This window comes from Sinocyclocheilus grahami, unplaced genomic scaffold (assembly GCF_001515645.1).
Source record: "Sinocyclocheilus grahami isolate Dianchi unplaced genomic scaffold, SAMN03320097.WGS_v1.1 scaffold378.1, whole genome shotgun sequence".
Taxonomy (NCBI): domain Eukaryota; kingdom Metazoa; phylum Chordata; class Actinopteri; order Cypriniformes; family Cyprinidae; genus Sinocyclocheilus; species Sinocyclocheilus grahami.
Genome location: NW_015505557.1, coordinates 967,625 through 991,568, shown reverse-complemented (window position 1 = coordinate 991,568; position 23,944 = coordinate 967,625). Strand labels below are relative to the sequence as shown.

Sequence of the window (23,944 nt, the reverse complement as noted above, 5' to 3'; positions counted from 1 at the left end):
GTGAAGAGCAAAACATGCGCTCCAGTGTGGGATGAGCAGCAACCCGACTAACCTCAGCAAACAAGCTATCATGTTAGACTAGAAACGTGAGAATGTTTCCTGCTCATTTAGAGCTGAAAATGCACTAGTTCTGTTAAAGCCTCTGGCTTGTTTATCAGGTTTTTTTTTTTACCATGTTTCTGTTTGTGACTTCATTTGATTCCTACTGTAATTTAACATACTTTTAGTCTACAATTTACTGATATCCTATTACTCTTACATACTGAAAATGTTTATAATAACTACAAAACCATAATAACTACAGTTATGTTAATACTGTACTTTATGATTCATTTATGTGGGATCTAAGTACTGTAAGAAACATTTCGAATCATATTTAATGATTATTAAATGTTTTAAGGAGCGGCTCCATCGCATGGTTTGGCATGACTGCCTATTAATATTGATGAGCCATTGCGTAACCGCATTACTGTCTATATAAAAATGTTAAAATACACTTGTTGTGAACCACAGGGGAAACAGCACGCAAAAGTTTGGGAGGTAGGAAGCATCTCTTCCACAGTGAAGAGCAAAACATGCGCTCCAGTGTGGGATGAGCAGCAACCCGACTAACCTCAGCAAACAAGCTATCATGTTAGACTAGAAACGTGAGAATGTTTCCTGCTCATTTAGAGCTGAAAATGCACTAGTTCTGTTAAAGCCTCTGGCTTGTTTATCAGGTTTTTTTTTTTTACCATGTTTCTGTTTGTGACTTCATTTGATTCCTACTGTAATTTAACATACTTTTAGTCTACAATTTACTGATATCCTATTACTCTTACATACTGAAAATGTTTATAATAACTACAAAACCATAATAACTACAGTTATGTTAATACTGCACTTTATGATTCATTTATGTGGGATCTAAGTACTGTAAGAAACATTTCGAATCATATTTAATGATTATTTAAACAATTATTTCTCTTTTTTGATAATGTACAGTAGATTGATGGATCGGAGTGACAAGCGACCTAACGAGTGAATCACTGAATCGTTCATCAAATTGAACGCTGATTCACAAAGGAACTGAAAGTGAATCATTCATTCAAACACAGAATCATTCAGTAACGAAACAACACTGCCGTTGACGGAGCAAAAGCAGGCAAAGTAACTGTTAATATAACTTGCTCCATATTATCTTCTTTAACAATTGATTTATAAAACCGTATCATAATAACTTCTCAGAAGGCCAACATGACTGAAATAGTAACACTTTTGAAATAGCAAGTACATACCGTGTCTATATTGTTTTTTTTTTTTTGTTTGTTTTGGGTTTTTTTTTATAAGCGGCAACTGTTGAATAAAATAAATATATTTAATCAAATGCCTGCTCATTTAGAGCTGAAAATGCACTAGTTCTGTTAAAGCCTCTGGCTTGTTTATCAGGTTTTTTTTTTTACCATGTTTCTGTTTGTGACTTCATTTGATTCCTACTGTAATTTAACATACTTTTAGTCTACAATTTACTGATATCCTATTACTCTTACATACTGAAAATGTTTATAATAACTACAAAACCATAATAACTACAGTTATGTTAATACTGTACTTTATGATTCATTTATGTGGGATCTAAGTACTGTAAGAAACATTTCGAATCATATTTAATGATTATTTAAACAATTATTTCTCTTTTTTGATAATGTACAGTAGATTGATGGATCGGAGTGACAAGCGACCTAACGAGTGAATCACTGAATCGTTCATCAAATTGAACGCTGATTCACAAAGGAACTGAAAGTGAATCATTCATTCAAACACAGAATCATTCAGTAACGAAACAACACTGCCGTTGACGGAGCAAAAGCAGACAAAGTAACTGTTAATATAACTTGCTCCATATTATCTTCTTTAACAATTGATTTATAAAACCGTATCATAATAACTTCTCAGAAGGCCAACATGACTGAAATAGTAACACTTTTGAAATAGCAAGTACATACCGTGTCTATATTGTTTTTTTTTTGTTTGTTTGTTTTGGGGGTTTTTTTATAAGCGGCAACTGTTGAATAAAATAAATATATTTAATCAAATGCCTATGGTATTTTGGAGGCAACTATGACTACTGTGGTAATTTTTTGTAATGTTATCTCAAAAACAGCTTCTTTTTTTCTGGCCAACTTTGAGCACTTAATGTTACCTGTCTCCTTGTGATGAATAACTAATGCTGTAGAGTTCCTCACTGGTAAATCGCTTTGGATAAAAGAGTATGTTCAATTAATAAATGCATCTAACACAGAAACATTTTCAAGCAGGAGGTTTCAGTTCATTCGAGTGTGTTATAATGAGTATCGATGCTGGAGTCTAAATCTAAATCTAAATGTTTTGCCAGAGTTCCTCACTTATCTATTGCTCATCTGCACACGGCACTCCGTTCCAAACAAATGTTGCTCATTTTCATCCAATGTTATACATGCAGCTGCAATTTTGATTTATTTTAATAAAACATTGAACCCAGGAGAAGAATAGTTTACTTCTAACCAACAAAATAAAAAATAGTAATATAATCATAAATAGTAACATTTAATCATACTCCCTGACCTGTATAAATTCTGTATTAAGACACTTTCCTACCATCGGTGCAACTGGTGCTATAGAAGCTTGCTTCCTCCATGGAAAAAATAAATAAATAATAATAATAATAATAATAAAGGCAATTGTGAATTTATTTCAAAATTCAGGCTTTTCTCACAATGCTGAGTTTATATCTTGCAAATTCTGAGAAAAAAGTCAGAATTGTGAGAAACATAAACTTTATATTATAAATGTAGAATTCAGAGGGGGAAAAGTCAGAATTGTTAGATAAAAAGTCGCAATAACCTTTTTTATTTTTTTTATCCTGTGGCAGAAACAAAAAAAAAACTGAATTGCAAGACGTAAACTCAAAATTCTTAGAAAAGTTATCAGAATTGCCAGTTGTTCATTGCGACAAAAAAGGCAGAATTGTGAGATATAAACTCAGAATAGTTAGGAAAAAAGTCAGAATTATGAGATAAAAAGCAATTACCTTTTTTATTTATTTCATTCCATGGCAGAAACAAGCTTCAATAGCTTTCTCATCTAACACCACCTGACATTCTAAAACAAAGTGTCGCTCATCTATAGTATTTATATTAAAGTTGGTTGCACACCAATGCAGTAGAAATAATTCGGAACTCCGGTGGCGTGCTTCAGGGTTTCTGTGTTTGATTGACCTGCAGGAGAGTCTGGTTCCACTGTCTGATCAGAGACGCTGCAGTCTCCAGTGGCTCTGAGCAGTATGAACTCTATGACAGTCAGAATCTAATTCTCTTTTGTGCTGGGTAGAAAACACAGAGACAGATAACACACACAGGTCGGGCTGCACAGGCACCAGAGAAGTGCTGAACTGGCGGTACCTGCTGATTGGTCGCAGTGGGTGCGCTCAAAAAATAAAACTCTTAAAACAAATCAGTGCATGTGTGCAGGGACGTCATGCACCTATTATTTTGAGGCAGTTCTGGCTCACTGGATGCCCTAGGCAAGACAAAACATGACCCAACCAACATGGTAGTCCAATATATATGTGTAAGACATGTTGATATATTAGTAATGTTGCCTGCAAGTGGATAAGATTCAAATTCTGAGCTTATATACAGTATTATTGTGTTTAATAAACTAAGCTAAGCTGCAACTTAACTTGACAGCCAGTGATCATGCAGTTTCAATGTATAGATAAGAGCAGCTTTGATACGTATTTCCATAATAATTCTGTTCCAAAAAGGAAATCATATTTGAAATTCACAATGATTACACTGTTTATTTGCATGCATTGTCTGCTTTTGTTTTCCCCCAATTCACTAAAGAAAAAAAAGTTCATTGCAATTCTTGTGTCTGCTTAAACTTGATTGAGTGTGGTTTGTGAATAAGATGCACGTTTGTGCACTGGAATACCACATGAAAAAGCTTAGCAATCGTTTAGTGAATTTGCCTGTATACAGAATATTATAGAAGGACACATAAATATATGATAATAACCCCCATTTTATTTACATGCACTGACTGCTTTTTGTTTGCAAATATGTGTAAATTCCCACAAAAATATGTAAACAAGTATGCAAATTACTTGACTGAAACTTGAACCTGATTAAACTGGATTGTGGGTGGGTTATGAATAAGACTGGAAATATCATGTGCAAAAAGCATCATAGGCTTATTGAAAAAAAAGGTACCTTTACCTACATTTTGAAATACGTACCAATACATATATGTTATTACTGTTGTTCTAGCTGAAATGAACACTGCTGGCAGTAAAATACCAACAACAACTTTATAGCAGAATTTAGACTAAAAAAATACTTTTTTTGCAGTTTCTTGCTAAATACTATGTTATGACCGCAAAACTGTTTTATCATAGTGCATAATTTGTAAACTAATACATTTTGAAGTTTGCATTACATAACCAGCTTCCTATGTATAGCTTTTCTGATGTAGTAAATTTGCTCTATAGCTCACCTGGTACATATTGCACTTGCGATACAGAGCACTCAGAGTCATGTAAATGACCTCAAAGACTTTTAGAAACAATCTAAAATGTCATGTTTGCTTCTGTTAACACTATGGTAAGGTTTAATGTAGGAGATATGTTATTTTTAAACACAATAGAGCATTAATCTTTTAGCACCACTTTGGACAATTCATTTCCAAAATGCTGTGATATGTACAACAACCAGCATAATAAAACATTGCCATACAAAGAAAACTGAATGCACTTTTAGTGCCACTCACTGGACATTTCACAAGTGTTGTGAAACATGAAAGAAGCAATATAATATCATTTTGCAGAAATGTCAAATGTTTGATTTAATAGAGTGACACAGATGATAATAACATTTCAAATTTAAAGCAAATGATTTGTGGAAGGCTCAATTCAATTGGACTGACCAAATTTAGCCATGTAAATGGGATTTCTGACAGCATTTAAAGGGATAGTTCACCCAAAAATGAACATTCTGTCAATAATTACTCACCCTCATGTCGTTCCATCCCTGTAAGATCTTCATTCATCTTTGGAACTCAGAGCTCCCTGACCCTCCATAGAAAGCAAGGTTACTACCACAGTCAAGGCACAGAAACGTATTAAGATCATTGTTAAAATGGTCCATGTAACATCAGTGGTTCAACTGTAATTTTACAAAGCTACGAGAATACTTTTGGTGCGCAAAAAATTCAAAAATAATGATTTTTTTTTGTGCTGCGCCTTGTTTATGAGCAGAGAAAGCACGCACATGCGTTGTGTTACTCTTGATAATGGCGGTAGATGGTAACTCGGGGGAAAAGAATTGTTGAATAAAATTGTTATTTTAGTTTTTTTGTGCACAAAAAGTATTATTATAGCTTCATAAAATTACGGTTGAACCACTGAAGTAACATGGACCATTTTGTAGATGTTCATGGTACCTTTCTGGGCCTTGAACGTGGTAGTTACCTTGCTGTCGGAGGGTCAGAAAGCTCTCGGATTTCATCAAAAAATATCTTACATTTTGTTCCGAAGATGAACGAAGGTCTTATGGATTTGGAATGACATGCATGAGGGTGAGTAATTAATGACAGAATTTTCATTTTTGGATGAACTATCCCTTTAAGTCAAACTTCTTTTTACAAGCAATCATCACGAAAATTAATTATCAAAGATACTGCAAATTGGGGGTTGTACTTTTTTACAAGTTGCAATCAATACCCACAAAAATCTGAGCGGGCATGATGCCTTTGTGGTGTTTGTTTGAGTGTTTTTTGGGGAAGCATCTGTATTCACCTGTCATAATGCTATGGGATTTTATCACCAAAACAATCAATAACAACACCACACACTCTTGTTTTAAGATGTTTACTCTTTTGTGCACATTATAAAATCCTTATTGATCAGAGCTGATTCTCTCAGTTACGCCTGCAGATCTGATAAAAGCCTGTCTGAATGTCCCTTTTAATGACTAATGGTAGGGTAGGCTAGGCTAATATATGACTGGATGCCAGCACGTTCGCTAACAAATAGTTGATGACAATCTTTGCATAAACAAGGGCGCTCGTAATGACCATCGGTGATGAAAAAAAACGATCCTTTTCTCTGCTGGAATCTCTAATAATCATTGAGACCTCCTCTGGCCACTAATCAAACACCATTAGCAGTGACGTGAATAAGGCTCTTTCAGCACTAACAGCGCTGTAATGAAGATTAAATGACAAGCGCAATGTGACGCAAAAAGGCAAGATTTAACTGCCAGTCGGACAGACCCAATAAAAGCCTCTGCGTTTTTGCTTCTTAGAACACTGGCTGTTTCATAATCTGTCTTTTCTTTCCTTCACAAGGCACAAACACAGACTCGTAAACATAGTAATATACCTGAACGCTGGTCAGTGTGGTGTACTGGTAGGCTTTGATGACCAGGTAATTGGCCTCTATATCAATCAATCCCAGAATCATGTACTTCCACCATCTTCTTTTCAGTATGGCCAGCAGATTCTCTTCTCCTGTGGGAAAACATGAAGGTACATGGTGAATTCACTTATTAAGACAGTCTCCTGTGGTATAATCCATTGTACACGATCAATACAAACTTTTATGTACAAACTGGTTGGGAAAACGATTAATCGGTTGAAGTGCTTTGAAGTCAAGCAGGTTGAAGCCAGCTATTAAAATCATCCAAGTTGTGTAATGCAGTTTAAATGAGCAGAACATAATCCTGGATCAACCTTCTTTTGCTGGTCATTTAAATCCTTGACCTCAGATTTTAGGGTTAGATTACATTACAGCAGATGGTACCATATAATAAATCAAAAATTATTCCAAAATAAATAAATCATTTGTATATACACTACCGTTTTTGGTAAGAAATTCTATTATTCAGCAAGGATACATTCAATTAATCAAAAGTGACATTAAAGAGCTTTAGAACATTTAAATATTTTTAAATGACATAATACTCTTTTGAACTTATTCATTAAAGAATCCTGAAACAAATGTATCATACTTTGCACAAAAATATTAAGCAGCACAACTGTTTTCAACAATAAGATATGTTTCACGAGCAGCAAATTAGAATGATTTCCAAAGGATCACGTGACACTGAAGACTGGAGTAATGATGCTGAAAATTCAGCTTTGCATCCCAGGAATAAATGAGCATTTAAAATATTTTAAAATAGAAAATGGTTATTTTAAATTGTAAAACATTTTTACAATATTAGTATTTTTACTGTATTTTTAATCAAATAATTGCAGCCTTGGAGAGCATAAGAGGCTTCTGATGTCGGAGTACAACTTAAAACACTTTCCACAATCCATATTTTGTAAAAGATGGCTTGTAAATTTCCAAGAAACTATAGATTAACCAAAAACAGGTCTACAGACTCGTCTACCGATCCTACAGTAAAGAAATAAAAACAACAGCCAGTTTCTTTCTGCACAGAGAGGTTTTATTAAAATACTGTACCAATCTCTTGACACAGCAAGGCTGCTCTTGAAATAAATAGAAGTTTTCTATAGGATCATAACAGCAGAAGCACTGCAAGTAAAAAAAAAAGCAAGACGAATTGAACTTAAGAACAAAAGTCTTTGCAGACATTCAGTTTCCCCATTATGCATATTATTTCAAATTAAGGAAAGCAGAAACCTGATCACCAACTTTCTCTTGCAGATATAGCCATGATGACACTTTACAACTGTCCTTCTCACTTGTTTTGATTTTCTAATTGAACACAATCTCTCTGCAGTGAACAAACGTATTCTTGACATATTCCAGAAACTTTTAATGGACAATGGATTGGATTTTTTTGTAAGCCCTTATACGTTAATTGATTCATTAGGCCTTTTCAACATGTCAAACTCTCAGGGTGTTATGCTTGCAAAAAGCACTGGCTCCTCTAAGCAGCAGACCAAGAATCAGAAAATAAAGACAATTGCTCTAATCTAATCAAACACAAAACAAATGCTTTGTTCTTGCAGCTTCCACAGTCTTAACTTTAATTAGGAAATGAAAGTTCAGGACAACTGGTAAAGTCAAGAGAACATCTGCAGACCAAAAAAAGAACGATTTCTGAATGAGCCGCTGGTAGAACAGCAAGAATATAAAGCAAAGCGTATGTCAAGTGTTAGCTTTCATCTGTATGCTGTGATTGCAAAAAATAACGGTACTGTACTGTATGTTAAGAAGTGAACAATTTAATTCATTTTTATTGAGATCGTGAGACAGACACTGGTACAAGAAATTATTCTGCAATTAAAGGGAAGAATGGATTGTACAAAGTCATGATCCAAAAATGTAACATCAAAATAGCCATTAATTACTTCTAGAATCAAATACAGGCAGAAAAAACAGTTTACTTGAATATTATTAATAATCAAAGTCAGTAGATCTCAAACAAGCTGTACATGCAAAGTGACCTGAAATATTTCTGATTTGATACTGGGTGCGAAGCGAAAATAAATAAATAAATGAAATGTAAAAAATAAAATATTTTTGTATAAAAAAAAAATTCTATATATTAGAAGACAATGAATGCACTACAATGCATTGTTTTGTGCTGTATGTTAATTTTACTGTATGTTTCATTACTGGCTGATGATCTTTATTCATTCTTTCCTATTCGGTTTCTAAAACCTGTGTAAAACCTCATTAACGGAATTAACAACAGTAATTAAGCTTTTAAGTGTGACTGTTAAAGGGTTTCAAAGAATAAAATGAATGAAAAATGACATGAGATTCTCATAAGAAACGGTGAAATGAGATGTTACACGCAAGGGCAGATCTAACGACAATCAAATCCAGCAGATGTCAAATCCTTTCGCAAACATGTAAAGAGAAAGCATGTCTCCCCAATCAAACATTTTAATATAGATTACAGTAACTGGAGACCTAATAATATTTGCGGATGCTTCTCAGTGGGGTCAGATTTGACAGTCAGGAGAAAAGTCTTTTAAATCATCTTATGATCGAAGCAGCAGATCTAAAATCTCTCAGAAGAGAGAGTAGATATGTGCACAGGTTGTGACCGATATAATGTCATTATTATAAAATATTTGGTAACACTTTAGTTTAGGGACCAATTCTCACTATTAACTAGTTGCATATTAGCATGCTAGTATATTGGCTGTTAATCAGTACTTATAAAGCACTAATTCATGTTTTATTCTGCATGACCATATTTTAGATCTCTTAATCCTACCCCACACCTAAACTTAACAACTACCTTACTAACTATCAATAAGCAACAAATTAGGGGCCCTATCACACACCCGGCGCAATGCGGCACCAAGCGCGACGTAAGTGTTTTTTGCTAGTTTCAGTCTGACGCAGTTGTCATTTTCACATCCTGCGCCACATTGTTTAAATAGCAAATGCATTTGCTCCCATTTGTGCGCACATGGGCGTGCTGGTCTGAAAGCGAGGTGTTCAGGCGCATTGTTGGCGCGTTGCTATTTTGAGGCAACTGAAATAGACTGCGCCATTGACCAACAAAAACCTGGTCTAAAGTCAATGGCGCAGTAGTTTTTTTGTTATTTAAAGAGCACGTTAGTATAGACGGGTCCACAGCGCGCATACACTCTGCTTATTACACACACAGGGATGCACAGCAGCGCACAAACATGCCAAATATTAAAAATTAAAGGATTGCAACGTAAAAGATTATTATTGTGTAGGCTACATAAATATAAAAATGCCTACATGTCATAATGGATTAACAATGGCTTGATGTTACACGCAAGGGCAGATCTAACGACAATCAAATCCAGCAGATGTCAAATCCTTTCGCAAACATGTAAAGAGAAAGCATGTCTCCCCAATCAAACATTTTAATATAGATTACAGTAACTGGAGACCTAATAATATTTGCGGATGCTTCTCAGTGGGGTCAGATTTGACAGTCAGGAGAAAAGTCTTTTAAATCATCTTATGATCGAAGCAGCAGATCTAAAATCTCTCAGAAGAGAGAGTAGATATGTGCACAGGTTGTGACCGATATAATGTCATTATTATAAAATATTTGGTAACACTTTAGTTTAGGGACCAATTCTCACTATTAACTAGTTGCATATTAGCATGCTAGTATATTGGCTGTTAATCAGTACTTATAAAGCACTAATTCATGTTTTATTCTGCATGACCATATTTTAGATCTCTTAATCCTACCCCACACCTAAACTTAACAACTACCTTACTAACTATCAATAAGCAACAAATTAGGGGCCCTATCACACACCCGGCGCAATGCGGCACCAAGCGCGACGTAAGTGTTTTTTGCTAGTTTCAGTCTGACGCAGTTGTCATTTTCACATCCTGCGCCACATTGTTTAAATAGCAAATGCATTTGCTCCCATTTGTGCGCACATGGGCGTGCTGGTCTGAAAGCGAGGTGTTCAGGCGCATTGTTGGCGCGTTGCTATTTTGAGGCAACTGAAATAGACTGCGCCATTGACCAACAAAAACCTGGTCTAAAGTCAATGGCGCAGTAGTTTTTTTGTTATTTAAAGAGCACGTTAGTATAGACGGGTCCACAGCGCGCATACACTCTGCTTATTACACACACAGGGATGCACAGCAGCGCACAAACATGCCAAATATTAAAAATTAAAGGATTGCAACGTAAAAGATTATTATTGTGTAGGCTACATAAATATAAAAATGCCTACATGTCATAATGGATTAACAATGGCTTGCATTGCATGTATCAGAATTAGGCTACCTATTTGCTCGCGCACGAGCAGCTCTGTTTAATCTCTGGAGACACACGTTCTGTCTTTGCGCTTGCAAATTCCGCTATGCAAATAGCAAATCCGCCATGGCACGAGCGCAACTGGCTCTTAAAGGGAACGGGAGATGAGACTCTGATTGGTTTATTGCACGTTATGGCCAAATCACACCCATTACTCATTAAGAGCATAGGGACAATCCTTTTAGACAGAGTCAAAAAAAATCATACAGGTACAGGAAAAAAAGATTTGGAATGACATGTGGGTGATTAAATGATGACAGAATTTTCTTTTTTGAGTACTTGCACTCTCCCTCTCAGCTTTATAAGGATATATGACACTGAACCGTTCTCCATGAGGCATATCATTTTGCTTTTGAATCATGTTATCTATTGCCACCTCCCATTCGTGAGAATGTTAATGGTGTGTGCCATTATATGGCTTTTAACACGATGACCACAGTCAGCAGCTGTGACAGAGATGTCATCATAGTGCTTGTTAAAGGGACTGACTGTGGAGAGTGTGCTGGTCGAACAAGGAAGAGAAAATTACTCTTAAAGACAGGTCAGTCTGAGAGACCATATAATCCCATTCCCGGAGAGTACGGACAAATCCCACTGTGTTACCAGAGTTTCTAAAGATGGATCTCTCAACAGATGACTCTTCCTCACACTGGCAGTAGCGAAGGAGACTTAGAATGATTTCTGAAGGATCATGTGACACTGAAGACTGGAATAATGATGCTGAAAATTCAGCTTTGCATCACAGGAATAAATTACATTTTAAAATATTATAATAGAATACAGTTATTTTAATTACAGTTCTTAATATGACTTTTTTTACTATATTTTTGATCAAATAAATGCAGCCTTGCTGAGCATAAAAGACGTCTTTCAAAAACATTTTTAAAATCTTACCAACCCCAAACTTTTCAGCAGTTGTGTATACTGAAATTTATAAATGTGTGTGTATTGTGTGTTTGTCTGTATTTATATATAATACACTAAAATTTTATTCTAACTTACATACACACATATACATAATTTAAAAAATTGTCTCTTCTCCATCATTTGATGAAAAACTGTTGTCATGTTCAGTAAAAAATGCACACAAACGTCTCTTAAAGGGATAGTTCACCAAAACAATTAATAATTTATTCACCCTCAAGTTGTCCCAATCCTGTATGAGGTTCTTTCTTCTGTTGAACACACAGAAAAAATATATTTTGATGAATGTTCCCCCCCCCCCGAACCAAATAGTTGCTGGTAGCCAGTAGCCACTGACTTCCATAATATGGAAAAAATACTATAAGTCAATGGCTACCAGCAATTATTTAGTTACCAACATTCTCATATCATGATATCATGAACTCATGAAACTCAATGAACAAATTGAATGTGAGTAAATGATGACATAATTTTCATTTTTTGGGTGAACTATCCCTTTAATGAAATAAAGGTTTACCGCCTGTTGCTAGTTAGTAGTAGCTTTCAAACAAACTAGAAGTGGAAATCTGTGGTGATGCTATGATGTAGAATAAACCCCAAAGAAAAGCCTGTAGCCCTGAGGTAAAGGCATCGATATGCAATGCATTAGTCAAAACAAAACAGCTATACTCAGGAGAACATAAGGCACTTATGATAAAAGCAGCCGTTAAAACAATAAATAATGCAGAAATCCTCTGTGCAGCACATCTACATTTACTAAAAGCCTTACAGAACTAACATGATCACTCCTGAGACAAAAGCACCCTTCCAGAGACTCATTAATCTGTTCTCCCGTTAAAGAAAGACTAATACTTGGATCAAATGACCTATTTGCAGGTGTACATCAGAGACTGTAGACTGATTTCAAAGGACAGATGAAATTATGAACATTATGCACATTATGCATATACAATATTATATTGTTCAATAATTCCCCTTTTGTGCTATGTACAAGAAAGTAAATCGTACAGGATTGGAATGACATGAGAGTGAGTAAATGATGGCAATTTTCATTTTTCAGTGATCTGTTCCTTTAAGATCCTCCTTAAAGAGCTAACATACTGCATAGTAAATGCACTGCCAACAAATAAAAATAGTATGTAAAGCATTATTCAGTGTGCTACACTGTTGTCAAACAACTTCATTACATTGTATACTTAATTCAGCAAGTGATGTTTGGTTTTCATCTGAGAAACAAATGTGGTTAGTTTGCATTTTAACCATTTAAAGCTTACTGTATCATATTTGATACACAATCTACTAAATGCCTTATGTAGTCTGATTGATAGTTCATACTTTTTTAGCAAGTAAAAAGCCTTTTATTCCCCATTTAGGCTGTATATCATATTGCTGTGAAATCCTTACAGATTTTTATCATGTAAACCCAAGAATAACTTTTACATTGTTGGTAATATTTCAAGATGAAAACTTAATGGACTGAAGCAACTTAGGTGTATTTGATTATCCATACACCATTTTTGGGAAAATCTTGTTAAAATGTGAGTATAAAATACATTACAAGCTATCAACATTTCATTTTACTTTAGTCTTACACAAGAATAGTCAAAAAGTGAAGCTTAAAAATAGTAAATATTAACATGGTCATAAAAATATCAGCAACTGCTTGGTTTGGGAATATAAATAAAACTGATATGAGCTACATATTCTCTTATATAATGTACTGTATATGAGCCTCAAAAGCCTGATGTATCAAATATGATACTCGTATATGCAAACTGTCTTTTTTCAGTTTAGATTTTGTCTAAGGCTCATTAAACAGTTTCTTTAAAGAAAAAATAAACTTTTTTGACTATTATTTCAAGCTTTATAGGTCTAATCCAATTCTGTGAAAAATCCAAGTTAATATTGCCACCATTTATTCATCACATTGTAAATGGATGCTCAAAATGTATCATGGGATACAGTATGTCCATGCTTATTATATACTGCACATTTTGGCAAATGTAGTAAGTAGGTCATCCGTGCATACAGTCATACTGTGCTTCATCTACATCTAGACATTTTCACCTAAAGCAAAAAGTATGGAAACGTGTCAAACACACACACACACAAAATACAAGTAAATGCATAAATGTTCATTTTCAAATGATTTGTTAACATTTTTTAACTGTCCTTGTGAAAAACAGTGTTATTGTACTCTGAATTCTTCATGTTTTAGAGTGCATTCAAGGTATATTTTATCTGTAAGCGTGTTGTTCGCTAGGAATCAAGCCCATGACCTTGGCATTAACAAGACCTTAGTGAGTTTAGCTACAGAAATATGATTGTACAAAACCAGTGTCTGTGCCAGTGCAGACTCACTCCAACAAAATCTCCAAAAAGCTGCTTTGAATATATGCGTGTGTGGCCGTGAATGGCTTATTCACACTCAACACCGGCCGAGGAGGATACATGCACGCCCCATCATCGTGTGGACACAGTTTATTGATTATCTGTCCATTGGGGGAACAGGATAGAGTCGAGGCGCTGTAGCAATGCAAACAATAAATCTCTTCCCACACTCCTGTCAGCTCAACACTTCTAATCTGGGTCAGTAAGAAGGAGTGGATACAGCTGGCCTCTAAAAAGACAATAAAGACGCTTTCAGGGGTAATCATCAACGCAGAGGACAAAGCACTGACCTCACACATTACCCAGCAATCCTAGCACTCGATTTTGCAGGAGATAATGAAGACGGCGTGATGGATATGCTGCAAACTGACTGCAAACACAAAGCAGAAGCCACCTCGTAACCTACAATTTCAAAAGAATTTCAACAGGGTGTTTTAAGCTACTGAAATGCATCTGAAAGCAGCGTAAGGTGGGCCCTAAAGCAGATGGAATCACAGAATCCCATAATAAAAATGGAATTTACAGTATAATGTAGAATGGCTCAGAATTTGGATGAATAAATCAAAAGTAGGGCTTTACACTTAATCAAATTGTGATATGTCTGTGAATATTGAATTGCAAAAAGACTGCTAAATAATAAATAAATAAATATATAAATAAACTGACTACTGTAAAAAAATGTATTAAAAGTTTTACAAGTTCAATTTATTAGGCATGCTTTCTGGTTATTAAAGGGGTGATATGATGCGATTTAAATTTTTCCTTTCTCTTTGGAGTGCTACAAGCTCTTGGTGCATAAAGAAGATCTGTAAATTTGCAAAGACTAAAGTCTCAAATCAAAAGAGGTATTCTTTATAAAGGTCAAGAGTCAACCACGCCTACCTAAAACGGCTCTTTCTAACACGCCTCCACATATCTATGTCACGATGTGGGAAGATTTGCATAACGCCGTCCAAATGTTCACGCAAAGAAAGAAGGCATAACTTTTATGTAGTAGCTTTGGATAAAAGCGTCTGCTAAATGACTAAATGTAGTAGTATTCAACTTCGAAATACACGATTCAAACGCAAGTTTTTTGGGCAGTGTAGAGTAGCACTTGTTATCATTTCTCCGATCACAAATGCAGACCGGCGCGATGCAACGCAACGCGTAAAAAAACAGTATAAGTCATTATAATCCGTAATTATGTCCCCACTGGATGCAACAAATGCCTCGTTTATAATGGGTTTTAATGTTTTTGTCTCATCGCTCTGGCCGGGACAGGGCATCACAGTATAGTAAGGGGCGTAACATTTCCATCACACGCTTGAGGTATTCGGCTAATCACAACGCACTGGATAGCTGGCCAATCAGAGCACACCTCGCTTTCAGACCGATGAGCTTTGTAAAAATCTACGCATTTCAGAAAGGCGGGGCATAGAGGTGAAACAATAATGTACAGTATGGGGAAAATAATGTGTTTTTTGAACCTTAAACCGCATAAACACATTTCATTACACCAAATACACAAAATAATGTTCTTTTTAGCAGCATCATATGACCCCTTTAACATTTAATTAAACCATTAAAACAGAATCCAGAAAAATGTCAATGGAAAACAGAATTTTAGAAAAATAAAATGTAATTTGGGGGGGGATAAAATGGATAGGTCCTAATAATGACATTTTTGTTCAAATTTTAATAAAAGTTTCACAATTTTAATGAATTGGACATGATTTGTGATTACTACAATGTAATTTAACCATTAAAACGTAATCCATAATTTTTTTTTAACAAAAATGGAATTGAGGAAAAAATAAAATGGAATTCAGGAAAACTAAAATTAAAATGGATTTCATAAGGCCATAATTTTATTTTTGTTAAACTTTTAATAAATTCTTGTAAAATTGTATTAGTTTCATGATTTCAATTAATTAGACATGTTTGTTTGTTTTTTATTGCTAAAATTTTATTTAATCATTAAAGCATAATCCCAAAAACATTTAAATGAAAAAACATTAAATTAAAAACATTAAATTAAAATGAGAGTCTGTGGGATGATTTCAAAATCAGGACATTTTCAGAGACGTGATATTCTGATGATTACTGTGTACAGAATTTTCCAAACTCTACGGAAGTTTTAATCCAACATAAACTGATCTGAGAAAGCAGTGGCTGGTAAACATAAGTGACAGGGTCCACCACAGGGTGTCTAAACTAATCGTGGAGCTGCAGTGTGTGTGAGATCTGACGAATAAGATCAGAATGAACCTTAATGTATCTGTATATCTGCTGAATATGCAAAATGGTTCCATAAATGTCATTCCGTATGTCTCTTTGTTTAGTGCTAAACTTTAACCCTTTCCTATACCAACTGTTTGTGTGTGTGTGTGTGTGTATGTGTATGTTAGACCGGCTTTATGTGTTTATGTAGTATGTTAGACTAGTTTGAGTGTTTATGTAGTTAATAAAACCTTACTTGTATCACACTTGACGTGTTCATTGTTTACTCATAACCGGAGTCAATAATCATGCAGATTTACGTTACAAGCTTATAGAATTGTACAGTAAGAAAGTTATTTCCCTTAACCAGGAAATTAACGTCTTAGAATTGACAAGACAGTTGACCCTGAGTGGTCAGCTAAATATCTACAGTGGATCTAAAATATGAATAGTTAATTATAACTAGTTATGGTTAATTATTCATATTTCCCCATGAGCTGATTCGCTACAATATGTTAGTCACTATTCTGTGTCATTTTTCATTCACTATCATTTCACTGTATGCAATGCCAAAATATGAATATTCAAAGTAGTCACACTGTCAGCACGTTACGGTTTCAAATTAATTAAATGTTTAACATAAAGTGTCATGTACGGCAGTTAGCGGATGCTAGAGATTTACAGTTTTTATCGATTTGCTTCAGGAGGCCTTCATTCACCCCCCGGAGCCGTGTGGGACACTTTTTATGATGGATGGATGCTCTATATTGGACTTCTTTTGGACTATTGAAAAATAACACCCATTCACTGCCATTATAAAGCTTGAATTTTGGAACTTTCATTTTTGGGTGAAGTATCCCTTTAAACCATAGTAACCACAAATTAACCTGGGTTTTGCTACACTAACTATAGTTTAACCATAGTATCTGTAGTAAAATTGTGGTTATACAAAATGTTAATCCGCAAAAAAAAAAAAATCAAGGGTATAAAATATGATCAGTAAGAGAAAAATACTGTTAGCGTGAAGACAAGCGCTGGACCTCGGCAGGGTAGTGGGGAAATATATTTATTATTCAGAATGTTCCCAATGTCCCAAGTTGTTTTTCAAATCAAATGGATGAGACAAGCTGTGAAAAGATAAAACTGACTGATTTTGCAGTTGCAATCCACCAGGAAATCAAGCTCCAAAACATCTCAAATATGATTGCGCCCTAATATCAGTGATTCAAAAGGTTCCTGATGCCAACTCTCTAGACGTGTAGATGACAGCGTAAAAACAAGTCGCAGCGGCGTAAAATCAATATCAGGGGTATCACATCAAAATGATTCATTAGCTTACTGAATGCAGCTCTGTAGGGGAGTGTAACAATTGCTTGTTGTACAAAAAGGTTGTACAAGCCTCTAATGTCAGATGGCAGTGATGAATACGAGGAGACGGGGCTCTTTACCACAACACCCCCAAAACTCAAGGCCAATAGGCACAGAGTAAACGGAACTCTACACCTGCAGCAGAACCTGTCCTACAGTCAAGCTATCTTGGCTTACAAATACCCATGAAGTACAGACAATTTAGTTAATATTTCTTTATGTCATATTCAGTCATTTTAGCCTATATTACACTCTAAAAAATGCTGGGTTGTTTCAACCCAATGTTGGGTCAAATATGGACTAACCCAACTGTTGGGTTCAATTTTGGTTACATTTTTAAATTAGCTTTTTAACCCAACAGTTGGGTTAGTCCATATTTGACCCAACATTGGGTTGAAACAACCCAGCATTTTTTAGAGTGTACTTTTAATGAAATGCCATGCATTATTCTTTTAAAATACAAAAGAGTATAGTTAACTAAAACTTACCATTAACCATTGAAAATACATTTGCGTTACTTGAAATAAAATAAAATATAAAAAATAAGCTTATTTCAGCAAGTTGGCATTTAATTTTAGTTGCTAGAAATTACATTTTAGTTGATGATAATCTGTAAAAAATTATAGAAAAATGCCAAACTATTAGAGACAATATTTTTACCAAATGTATAAATATTTATTAATTTAAACATAATCAACTGATTTAACTAACAAACAAAACAGTCTTACCCACTGGGATCAAAATATTATAGCGCTGGTCCATTTCAAAGTTTCCTCAAAGGTTATAGTTAATTAAATACAATTAATACATTTATTTTATTTCAGTTCTAAGGCAACATTTATCATTTTATTTAGTCTTAAGATAACTAATACTGTAAATAAATTAACTGAATAAAATAAAGAATATAAAAAAATATTTAGTTTAATATTAAAATAACTATACTTGAAGTAAATTAACTGAAACAAAATAAACACATTTTATTGCAGCTAGTCGCCAAGGCAACATTTAACTTTTTTTTTTTAGTTTAACTTGACATATTAAAATAACTAACACTTAAATAAATTGTATTAACATTTCAAACTGTAAGAGACAATATTTTAACCAAATGTATAAACATTTATTCTAGGGATGCACCGATACCGTACTGGTCTCCTGTACTCGTACTCGTTAAAATGCCCCGATACCAAACGCCGATACCACACAGCATGTGATAAGCGCCATATTCAAACAAAGAAACACCGACAACAGAACAACAGACAGCAGAAAGGAGTTAAGGATGTCTACTAGGAAGTATATGTATACAATGAATATAATGTTAAACATTCAGTATTAACGCCTGTATAGCTGATGTGCGCGAGCTGATAAACAAAGCACGCTGAGTGAATTGAGCGCGCTGCGGTGCAGATGTGCGAGCTTGTCGAGTGAATATATCTTTCTCACAGATATCACTGGAAAGTTTGTAGTTCGGTCGGATATGTCAAAAACAAGTAAGTAAAACAATGCACAAGTTACTTAACGGTAGGGAGAGAGAGAGAGAGAGAGAACTTCTGTTGTGTGATCTTTGATGTTCATTCACTTAGCATGCGCATCATTTGGATTAAATCTTAATCGTAAAAATAAGACCATTTATAGGGGCATTGTCTATAAACATCATGTATTTTCAACCTTAGGCATACACGACTTTCTGGCGAAAGTGAAACCAACAGCCTGTGTGAAATGCGCTAGGCTGTACTATTCTGCATCAGTACAAATACGTGCAAGTGTTGCACGTGTTTTGCTTCGTTGAGTGTTTCTGCATTATATGAGTGGTTTTGGAATATAAATCGCATCACGTTTCAGACGAAAAAACGCTTCTTCTATTTCTGAAAATATCACCGTTAGGAGATTTATAACGAGTGGTTCCCTGCATTATTACAGCAAACCGCGTGATTACAGTACTAAGCCGCTGCAATGGAGCAGCTCTAATGCTATTAAATATGATGTACCATAGAGCAAAAAAATGAACAGTGAAAGTAACAAAAACTTGTAAAATACATTTTAATGGGCATAATTAAGTGTGAAAATAACCGAAGGATATACAGTCAAACCAAAAATTATTCAGAGACCAGATATCATTTTTAATATTTTTTTACTAGTGGGTGCAGGACACTATAGTTCATTTATGTAAGTGAGGATAACAAAATAAAGTAAACTGTGACAAATCATACCCAAAAATTCTTCATACAGTGGACTACCAGTAAAATTGATATAAATTTGGGTCTAAAAATTATTCAGACCGAGTCTGGGAAAAAAATTGAAGTTGAGGTTTTCATGAAGCTGGGTGACAGCATGCCCAGGAGACTACAGGCTGTCATTAAGGCTAAAGGTTACCCGACTAAACATTCATAGTTGTGTAAATACTGTCATACTAACTGTTACGGAGCCGACGAGACGAGAGACTTGCGGATCCATCTGCAAAGCTTTAATAGGAGACAGAGACGTGGTCATAAAACAGGCAGCGGTCAGACAATGGCAAACAGGTATATTGAGGGCAAGACAGAAGAGTAATCCAAAACGGGCATGGTCGATGAGCGGCTAACAATATCCAGAGGGCTTGAGATGAGGGGTAATCCAATAACATGAGCTAGAGTCCAGGCGAGGTGCAAACACAGTCCGAAACAGCAGGCAAAGGGTTAACTAAAGATAAACAGGCAATAATCAGGAACACGAGAAATCAGGCAGGACAAGACTATAAATGAACAACGAAAAACTCGAAATGGCTAGGGGAGTGATAAGCGCTAAACAATACTCGGCGGCGGGAAGGGATCAGAGTGAGTGTTAAATAGTGAGTGAGTGATATGAAACAGAATAAACTGTGATAATGTGAGAAATGTTGAAGGTGTCTGAATAAATTTTGGTTTGACTATCTATTTGATAAATGAAGTTAACCACCTAACATTATACATACCCTATTAGTTTCTGTACCCAATATTCAAAAAAATGTACAAATGCAATAAAAATATCGGTATCGGTACTCGGTATCAGCAAGTACCAAAAATAAAAGTATCGGTATCGGGCGAGTACTGGAAAAAGTGGTATCGGTGCATCCCTAATTTATTCATTTAAACAGAAACAGAAACTTGTATGTAAATAATGTAAAACATTTATGTTGTAGATATAACGGATTAATCAAATAAATAAAATAAATAAATGAACTGTAAATAATTAAGAAAATATTTGTTTGTTTGTTTGTTTATACACTATATATATATATATATATATATATATATATATATATATATATATATATATATATATATATATATACACACAATATAACAATTTAAATTTGTACAGACACTGAATATATATTTATAAATATCTTCACGTTTTAGAGACTGCAAATAATTTTCTGTGCAGATAATGGAAAATTGACAACAAAAGTTATGCATTCTGACTAACATGTACAATATGACTGTCTGTTCAATTTGAATTGTTATATTTACTGTATGTTGTGGATATAGCTGCTTAAATATCAGAAAGTATAAGTGAATTTGTTTAATTTAAAAATGTCAATTTGTACAGACAATGTATATAAATAAATGTCAATACAATATTTTTTACCAAAATAGTTTGAAGGCGGCATTTAGGACAGCACTAAACTTTGAGGCAAAAAAAACGAGTGCAGTTTTCAAGCATGATTTCCTCTATTTTCCTACCACTTCCCTCACAGCAACTGTTTTCAGCGTCTTCTTTTTGTGATTATAACCGTTATTGCCATGCACTCATTTTCCGTTGCCAGCGTCCACTTGGCAGCCATGGTGCAGCACTGACAGATTGGTAAGAAGAATTCTGGCATGCAATTGCATTTGTTTTCTATTCCTGAAACAATAGGAGAGAGAGCCATATGCTGGGCAGACACAGTCCTGCTGGAACAACAGCTATTCTGACTCTGTTTGCGTCCTCACACCGACGTAGACAAGTTATTCTCATACACTAATGTTTCTCCCATGCTTTGGGAGGCTATTCTTTCATTTTTACCTTTCAATATCAGCGAACCTGATACTAATGCAGCTTACTTGATACAGTACACCATAAAAAGGCCATTTACACAATGAAATCAGTGTCTGAACACCTCAGAAATCTACATCTGAAACAAACAGATGCATCAGAAAACACTATTCTTTTAAAATAGAAAAGACATACACACTGGGATCAAAAAATTGTTCAAATGTTCATCAAATGTTATAGTTAACTAAAAACACTTCATAACTTGAAATAATTAACTGAAATAACATAAAATATAAAAAAAATACATGTATTTTAGTTCAGCTAGTTGGCAAGGGAACATGTATTATTTTTATTTAGTTTAACTTGACCTATTAAAATAACTAATACTTTAAATAAATTAATTGAAATTAAATATTTAAAAATAACTTGACCTATTAAAATAACTAATACTTTAAATAAATTAATTGAAATTAAATATTTAACACACACACACACACACACACACATATATATATATATATATATATATATATATATATATAAATTTTGTTTAACTTGACATATTAAAATATCTAATCCTTGAAATAAATTAACTGAAATAAAAAAAAATTTTTTTAAATCAGCTAGTTGCCAAGGCAACATTCATCATTTGTATTTAATTTAATTTGGCATATTTAAAAAAATAATAATACTTGAAATAAATTAAAATAAAATTATTAATTTATTAATTTTCAGATATATGCTAAGGCTAAATTGATCATTTTTATTTAGTTCACCTTGATATATTAATAATAACTAAATTAACTAATAATAATAATAACTAAATTAACTAATAACTACAACTAAAAAATTTTAATAAAATTGAACAAAAACTGTATAGACATATAGACAAAGCTAATGGAAATAACAAAAACTCACAACAAAATTAGTAAAACCTTAACTAAAATGAAAATAAAAACAAAATATAAAAATTCCTTAAAAAAATATCTCAGTAATGCTAAACTAACCCTGCCTCAGAGGTTTGGCTGGCTTAAGCAAATGAAAGCTTTCTCAATTTATTAAAAGTTAGACAAGGTGTATTTAAAATTGCCTCTGATCAGCAGAGCGCAGTGTTCTGGAATTGCCATAATATGAATCAGGCTTAATATCGCAGGGCAGAGCAAAACGCTGTCGCTCGAAACGTTTCTGTCAGCCATCAGCATTAGCCCCAAGTAATTAATAACTGCCTGGCCGCATTAGTACAGGAAAACACATTATGTCTCCACCGGTAAAAAGTGATGTAGTTTTGACTAGAAAGAGAGAGAGAAAGACTGATTTCCCTCCATAGTCCATCTCCAGTTCTGCAGCTCCGTGGTTTAAATCCAATTTGAACGGAGCACAAGGGTCATAACAGCTACAAGCTACACAGAAGAGGTGAGAAGAGACGACCGGAAGGGAAGGAAATGAGAAAAGCAAGTTTCACTTTACCCAAGCTATTGTAAGATGACAGCCTCTACATTGTCGGACTGTAGAAGATGAGCATCATTGTTTGGCTGGAGCTCGCGGACACGGACCGGCTGGCAGGCAGCTGCTCTTGTTGCCCTCTCGTTATCCTAAAAACACATAGTCCCTGCCCACTTTCTGTAGCGTGCGCCTGTGTTTACCGAGGCTGCAGACACAACTCCTTGGTCACTGGAGTAGAACAAAGAGACTGCGCCAATTTGGCAGTGGGCCGCTGACGGCTCGCTCAGAGTGGCGTGCTTGAAATAACGAGTTTGTATGCAGCATTTGCGTGTAGTGTTTGCATGCTTCAAAATACGGTTCAGCAAGGCTTGTCAATTAAAATGATGCACTATGGGTGGAAAAAGAGCTACGAAAAAAAGTTACTTTGACAAACTTTTAATATTCAGATAATCATATGCAAAATAAAAATAAAAAAATCTTCACCTATTATTTAAAAACAGGTGATATATATGCATATGTCTATGTAAATCAATGTGTATTTGCACCGATATGAAAAAATATTGTATATAATATTTTAAATGTATTGATAAACATGAATATATATAATAATATGTATATATTACTGTACTATTTATACCTATATATAATGTACATCATTCATACACACAGACACACACATTTGTTTTAATTTAAATATTTAATATATAAATAATTGTTATAATTTATATTTTTTACAATAATATTATATCTATATCTAATATTTACACATAATTTTAACACACATAATTTACACAGCTCACACATATACACACACACACATACATATATATATATATATATATATATATATATATATA

The 23,944-nt window shown here is 34.3% G+C and overlaps 1 protein-coding gene across 1 annotated transcript in view; it reads right to left on the bottom strand.

Annotated features, from left to right (window-relative positions):
* LOC107549682 (solute carrier family 35 member F1-like) overlaps positions 1 to 23,944 on the bottom strand; it is a 74,112-nt gene that overhangs the window by 6,752 nt on the left and 43,416 nt on the right. Inside the window, exon 3 of the mRNA XM_016230856.1 lies at positions 6,401 to 6,528. Within this exon, the coding sequence (XP_016086342.1) occupies positions 6,401 to 6,528 (128 nt within the window). The remainder of the gene's footprint in view (positions 1 to 6,400; positions 6,529 to 23,944) is intronic.